The sequence below is a fragment of the Nicotiana tabacum genome, chromosome 2, assembly GCF_000715075.1.
Source record: "Nicotiana tabacum cultivar K326 chromosome 2, ASM71507v2, whole genome shotgun sequence".
NCBI classification, from domain to species: Eukaryota; Viridiplantae; Streptophyta; class Magnoliopsida; order Solanales; family Solanaceae; genus Nicotiana; species Nicotiana tabacum.
Genome location: NC_134081.1, coordinates 125697596 through 125705398, shown reverse-complemented (window position 1 = coordinate 125705398; position 7803 = coordinate 125697596). Strand labels below are relative to the sequence as shown.

Here is a 7803-nt window from a genome sequence, read left to right as displayed (position 1 = left end):
ATCTGACTAACTAAGTTGAGGTAGAAAACATCAAGTCGATATAAAAGATATTATGTCTGGAGGTAGCGATGATTTGATAACCTAATACTGTACACTGTTTCAAAGTTGAAATTTATACATACGTTTTGCATTAAATACATTTAAGTCGCTGCTTAAAATGCCATGTAAGTTTTAGGTGAAAATCACTTAGATAGACTGTAATTTGCTGCAAAAGTTATATCATTAAACATTCTAGCATATTTCCCACAAACCATAATCTCATAATTGAAAGTAAACATTTCTTCAACAATGTAATTGGCTGCCATTGCAGATATTTGTTATTTAATAGCAAACATTTACTTTTGCCTGCTAGACTATTTTTCGTATTGTTAGTTTATAAGTGTGTCCAAGAACATAAGCAATTAAAAGAATGCTAATTTTTATAAGAATCTATAAGTTTATATTTCGATTTTTCCGTAAAGAAGCAAACATCATAATTATACATTTAGTGAAGATTTTCATGCACGCAAACATGACATTTTGAGCAAGTTCAGTAGTGCATGCTTCAGCTTTCAATTAAAAACCCCTCCGGATTGGTAGAATTCTAGGTATTTATGCACTTGTACTAATGGTCAAATTTTACTCCAAAAGCACAACCTTATCTTGCCTGCTTTATCTGGTCCCTTAGAACACTCAAAACTGCAATGGAAGCGACTGTATCATATGTCGCTTCCATGTTAGCTAAAGTTACTTTTATAGGCTATAATTGCCGCTAGTTGTCTTTGGTTTTGCTATTATGTAGTTAACCCTTAAATGGAAGGTTTGTGGGGGGTGGGGGGTGGGGGTGGGGGGAGGTGTCCTGCAAGTCCTACAACGGTAGCTGTTTTCCCTTAAAAAGTATTTTTCATGAAAGCTTAAACCTAGAAATTACAGGCTCTACTTATCTAGAGAAAATGTTTAATATCAGTGCTATTTACTAAATCCTCTCATCATCTATGCTCTTATCAGTCGCATATCGGGTGGTCTCAAAATTTTGGTAGGCATCTTTGGAATTTACTCTTCCATCAATTACGGTTTGCTCTCATGCTTTATAATTCTACAAGTAGCATATAAGTAAATACTTAAACATAATTTACGAGAAAGGTGAATAAAAAATTCCCTCCCATATCATTGTTTTGTGAATTCAATTCCTAAAATGATAGAAAGAGAATGCATGTCAATCTATCCATGGGAACCAAAGAACTTTCGAATTCTAATCAACTAATTTTACTAGAAAAATATAAACAACACTGTTAGGAACGATGTAGAGGTGCTAACTAACGTCAAGCGTTTTGGAAGACGTTAGACCTTTGTGTTGACTGCCTAGTGGTGAAACAAATGTAAGCCTGCTTATTAGTGTAAAAATTTAACAGATTTTGATTCATGAAATGTAACTTGAGTGTCATGCACAATACCCCGCCACTCCACCCCTTAAGAAAACGATAGAGAAGTTCTTACCCAATTTAAGAAATATTTTGTATAGGAAGAGCTTCTTCTTTCAAGAAAATATTGATAATCTTCCTTGTGGCACTTGAGAGAATAACGAGAGAAGAATTTGCTCCACCGAAAAAAAGAGAAAGAGAGAGTGCATAGTTTGAACCGAGACCGTCAGATTACCTAGATTACATTACTTACTCTTTTTGCACTTCCTCCTTAGGCATTTAATTAATTTTTCCTCCTTGTGCAGCCAAATCTTACTTTAATTTCAGAAGAGAGAATCCGAAGGCCCCGATTCTTCTTCTACCAAATAGTACAAAAATTGAATAACTACCCTTATATACTAATACATACCGAAAAACAAAAAGAAAAAAAAACTATATTAATAGGAAAATCAAGGAAAACAACAGAGGTAGAATTCACCAGATACAAAAAAGGTTGTCTTTTTCAGTTCATTGCAATCAACTTCCTTCACTTTATCAAATCCTTTTGGTTTTAGTCTGGACGATATGTTAGAAGATCAGTCTTGTTTGGTTTCAAAAGATCGTCAGAGAGAAAGTAACTGGGTGGCTTGCATGAATGGCAAAGAGCCATTGGTAAATTATCAGGAGTGTGAACTTGTGAAATGCAAGTTGCCAAATAAGTCTGATGCTTTCAACAGAGTGGAAGTCGCTCTATCTTTGGGCAACTCTTCAGCATCCCCGAACGAGCAAGCTGGCAATAAATGTCATGCTGGGGATAATTTTGATTCGAGCTCTCTTATTCATGCCATTGGCCGTGACAATTCCATCGGTTGTCTCATTCATTGCTCTCGGTCGGATTATGGCGCCATAGCATCTTTGAATCGTAGCTTTCGCTCATTGATTAGGAGCGGAGAACTTTACAAATTGCGGCGGGAAAATGGTGTGGTTGAGCATTGGGTTTATTTCTCCTGCCAACTGGTTGAATGGGAAGCTTTTGATCCTAGTCGCGGTCGTTGGATGCATCTGCCAGCTATGACTCCTGATGAGTGTTTCGTGTTGGCTGACAAGGAGTCGTTGGCAGTTGGCACAGAGCTGCTTGTGTTTGGAAAGGAGATCTTTTCTCTTGTCATTTATCGTTACAGTTTATTGACAAACACGTGGTCATCTGGGATGCGGATGAATGTACCGAGATGTTTGTTTGGTTCTGCCAGCATTGGGGAGATTGGCATTCTAGCTGGTGGCTGTGACTCACGAGGCAATATTCTTAGCTCAGCTGAACTTTACAATTCGGAGTCAGGAACGTGGAAGACTTTACCAAGCATGAACAAGCCACGTAAGATGTGTTCAGGGGTATTCATGGATGGAAAATTTTATGTGATAGGAGGAATTGGAGGAGCCGAATCGAAGCGGTTGACTTGTGGGGAGGAGTATGATCTGGAAAAAGGAACGTGGCGTGAAATCCCAAACATGTCTCCGGTGCAAGCTAACGCTGCTAGGAATGATATGCCTGCTACATCTGATGCACCTCCTTTGGTGGCAGTTGTACACAATGAGCTGTACGCGGCTGATTATGCTGACATGGAGGTGAGGAAGTATGACAAGCAAAATAAAGCGTGGGTTACCATAGGACGGCTGCCCGAAAGAGCAGCTTCCATGTATGGTTGGGGTTTGGCTTTTCGAGCATGTGGTAACAGGCTAATTGTAATTGGTGGACCCAAGGGAGGTGCAGAATATATCGAAGTGAATTCATGGGTTCCAAGTGAAGGGCCGATACAATGGGACTTGCTTGGCTGAAAGCGATCTGGTAGCTTTGTGTATAACTGTGCTGTCATGGGGTGCTGATCATATAATCCCGGTCTTTTGTCCTTGATGATGTTACCTTGATCCATCTTTCTTTCTGTTTTAAATTCATGTTTGTTCTTTGCTAGCAATCTCTATCGCTGTACTGCAATATGCAATTAAGGGGAAAAATAGGACGATGAAATTCAATAATTGGATGCTGACAGACAAGTGAACTCCTATCTCATGTCATCTTTTTTTTTTCCCCTCCCTTATATGATTGGATATGTTTGAAAAATACCTGCATCTTCATGAAGTTGCCACCATAATGAGATATGACATATGCATGTGTTTTTTGTGATTTTGTCATTCATTTCCTCTGAAGTTTCCACCAAGAGTGTAGTTAATTCACTAATAACTCTTTGCATTTGTTAATTTCTCTCTACATCTTAGTCTCAGAGCATCTAGTGCTGGATCAAGGGGAGGACAGATGCACCGCCATTTGCTGCAAAGAGGAGAAGAGGAAAAGAAGGTGAAGTACGTTATACGTCACAACTCTTTGAGGTTTGATTCCTGCGCTTGGTAAAATGATAATCAAAGAACCTGAACTCATTTTCTAGTCGGCTTATAGAGATTATTCCACATGCAACATCTCTTTTTGCTGTTTCACAATCATAAAACGCGATTATCACTTCAATAGATTTTTATGTTCCGTTTTGAAAGTTATTTTCCAGCTGGATTCTCTTCATAAGCAAATCCATTTGATCTCTGTTGATTACTGTGACTAAATCAAATCTCCAAATATTAAATGAGTGGTAATTACTTTTCTAGAATAGCAACTGAACTTACTCTTGTATTATACACGCTGCAGTAACTTTATAATGGTCAATAAGAAGGTTTCACTTCTAAATGCAAAGAGGATCTTAGATTTTATTCCATTCATTCTCTGTCCTGGTTAATGGTAGCCCGTGTGGTTTCTTTGGCAGCTCCAGGGGTCTCAGGCAAGGTGACCCCCTATCCCTCATGTTATTCATTCTAGTGATGGATGCTCTGAGCAAAATGATGGATCGTGCGGCGGGCGGAGGTTTCTTGAGAGGATTCTCAGCTTCGATTGGGGTGCTCAGTGCTCGAAGAGTCTCACATTTGCTTTTTGAGGATGACACACTGGTTTTCTGTGATGCCGACATGAATCAGTTGACCTACCTGCAGCAGGTCCTGCAGTGGTTTCGGTTAGTATCAGGACTCAAAATCAAAATCGGCAAGTGTGAGATTTTCCCGGTAGGTGAGGTTACTAATATTGATGCCTTATCTGGTGTTCTCAAATGCAAGGTGGGCTCCCTTCCCACTACTTACCTGGGCCTCCCTTTGGGCGCTTCATATAAGGATACTACGGTTTGGAATTCAGTGATCGAACGGGTTGAAAAAAGATTAGCAGGGTGGCAGAAACGGTATTTGTCAAAAGGAGGTAAGGAAGTGGTTATCAAAAGCACTTTATCGAGTATGCCCACCTATTACTTATCACTGTTGCAAGCACCGGTGAGCATCACAGAAAAACTGGAGCGACTTCAAAGGAACTTTCTGTGGGATGCGGCGGATGGAACTAGAAAGTTTCATCTAGTGAATTGGCAGACAGTCACTTCCCCAAAGAAGTGGGGTGGACTTGGAGTGAAAGATCTTAGGGTATTTAACAGAGCTTTAATGGGAAAGTGGTTGTGGAAATTCGAGGTAGAAGAGCATGCTCTATGGAGGGAGGTCATAGTAGAAAAGTACGACTCAACGGGAGGGGGTTGGAGGACCAAGGCGATCACAACACCTTTCGGGTGTGGCATGTGGAGAAGCATCATGAAGAATTGGGAAGCATTCAGTGGCAACATCACTTACAGGGTGGGAGATGGAAGGAGAATCAGCTTTTGGAATCATAGGTGGTGTGGAGAGGATACTCTGAGGGTCTCCATCCCCCACATCTTCAGAGTTTCAAACCAGAAAGAACTGATGGTCCAACAGATTCGCGAGGAGCATGAAGGGGTAGTATGGGACCTCTCATTCAGGAGGAACATGCAAGATTGGGAGATTGCGGAGCTCCAAATTTTGTTGGCGCTGCTATACGGGCAAGACAGGCTTCAGCCATCCTGTGACTCTTGGAGATGGGGCTTGCGTGGCGATGGTTTGTTCGCCGTAAAGTCCTTTTACCAGAGTATGTTGGTGAGAGAGGAGACCACTTTTCCATACTCCTCGATCTGGATTCCTAGGGCGCCCACGAAGGTGTGCTTTTTTGCATGGCTAGCGGCAAGGGGAGTGATCTTGACTGTTGAAAATCTCCGAAAGAGGGGAATTACACTTGTTAGTTGGTGCTACATGTGCAAAAGCTCAGGGGAGGAAGTTGATCACCTTATGTTGCATTGCCCTGTGTCCTCTGCTTTGTGGAGGGAAATCCTGAATCTTTTTGGTGTTCAATGGGTGATGCCAAGCACTGTAAAGGAAATGTTACATAGCTGGGGCGGTTTTCGTAGAAGAAGAAAGCAGAAGGCGTGGAAGTTCGCCCCGTTAGCTCTCATGTGGCTAGTATGGGGGTAGAGAAATAGGAGAGCTTTTGAGGAGATTGAGTCTCCTTTTTCACATCTTACGAATAGTCTTTTATCTTTGATCGCTTTTTGGTGCACTCATTTAGCCCCTACTTGTATAGAAGATTGGGCGTTTTTTTGTAGAGAATCATGTTCTGATGTAAATTCTCTACGTCTTTGGTATACTTCGTGTATACGGGAGTTCTCTCCCTTTTGATTAATACAATTTACCTTATCAAAAAAAAAAAAATTATTCCATTTATTACTTACCCTTTTGGCGCTTTTCGCTGATGAATTTAATTCTTTTTCTTTCTTTGGAGGTTCACTTGGTCATATCTGAGTAATTAAATCATAATAGAGTGCACTATCTTTTTAAAATTTGAAGCAAAATTTTAGTTGCATCTATAAAACTCGCTATCATAGTCCATATGTATTAACTGTGCTGAGTGTGCACCATGTTGTAATTTGTAATAGTTGAATGTATTCATTAGTGAAGCCAAAAATGTAAATAATGATACAGCTAAGTACTATCTGGATTTAATTTACTTGAATAGCCTTCTTTTGGTATTTTCCTCCCCTTCATGAGGTTCTTATTGTTATTTGGGAATATAATGCCAGGTGTTATTATGGTAAATATTTAGCCGCATCCAGCTAAAACAAATCAACTTTACTAGTATTGCTATGGCTAAATACTTTGTAGTAAATATTTAGTCGCACTTGGTTAATATACCAAATCAAACAATTTAACCTTAATAGCATTGCATTTCCCTATTTATTAGTTTTACGTACTCAATGTACATAGTGAGATCCCTAATCCTTGTTGATGTCCATATATAGTATGGTTTTCTCCAAATACAGGAAGTGGCAAAACTTTTGGATGCATGGATTGACATACATTTTCTTGTATCCCTTTTGGAAAAGAAATATTTAGCTATTTTCCCTTTGATGGTTGCTTCTAAATTCTGATGGGAAGATAAAATTGAAAATGGGAACATCTTTTATAAGCCTTTAACAAACAATTAATCAGTTAATCTAAAGCACAAGTGAATTTTGGCTTCTTTCTGAAATCAAACAGGCGTTTTACCCTTGTAAATAGGTAGTATTTTAGATGGAAAGCGTAAAAAGATTTCATAGCCATTGCAAGCAGGATATGAAATTTTTTACTGTGTTCCTTTCTTAATTATCTGGCTCCAAAAATGGGTCTAGCCGGGGCATTTTATTAGGAAACAAAAGCTGAAAGCTAACAATTTGTTTTGCCTTTAGTTGCTTTCTAGTTCCAATGATGGGTGCAGTGGCCAAAATCTGGTTGGGACAAGCTCATCAACAATATTGCAACCTCTGTTTTAAAAGGCGTTTCTGAGGCTACCAAAAACGTCCCGGGGCGATGGTGTGGGGCGAAAGTCTCAAGAGGCGTACGCCCCGCAATTTGGGGCGTACGCCCGGGCGTTCGGGGAAGTAGGCCCGGGCGTTCGGGGCGCGTTTTTTTAGTAAGGAGTAAGCCCAAGAAGCTTTTTCAAATTAAAACAAAATTTGTTGAATTAGTCATTCATATAATACCCAAATTCTCAAAAGTCAGTTTGGTAATTACTCAAAAGGTTTAAAAAGGAATTCAAAAGTATTAAATTTAAAAGTAAAGACCTTTTTTTATTGATTTAAGCCCTAATTCATGGTTTTCCCAATTTTTTTATCTTGTCCGCTAGTCTGCTAATATCTCCCAAAAGCAACGAATATTTAATTTTTTTTACAAATACAAAGAGAACTACATTCTTCTTCATAGCAGCAAATTCAAAGTTCAAATTGCAGGTTAATCATCCTTTTTGTTCCTCCATATAGAAAACTTTATTCTTTGACTCAAATTACTTGTGCTTGTAAGTAACGTATAATAGATTGTTTTGATTAGTTTTTTGTGGGGATGGAGCACACACATATATAGTTTTCTTCAATATTTATGCAATTTTACCTGTTTATAAATATTTACTGTCATTATATTATTTTATAAAATATTAAAAACTAAATACCTATGGGGCTTACGCCCCGCTGAGGCA

At 39.1% G+C, this 7803-nt stretch overlaps 1 protein-coding gene across 1 annotated transcript; it reads left to right on the top strand.

The window, feature by feature from the left end:
* Window positions 1–819: 819 nt before the first annotated feature.
* On the top strand, window positions 820–3642 carry LOC107803303 (F-box/kelch-repeat protein SKIP11-like). Its single transcript, XM_075239133.1, has one exon. It carries the CDS (start codon window positions 1965–1967, stop codon window positions 3210–3212), a length of 1248 nt encoding a protein of 415 aa, XP_075095234.1. The 5' UTR covers window positions 820–1964; the 3' UTR covers window positions 3213–3642.
* Window positions 3643–7803: the final 4161 nt, after the last annotated feature.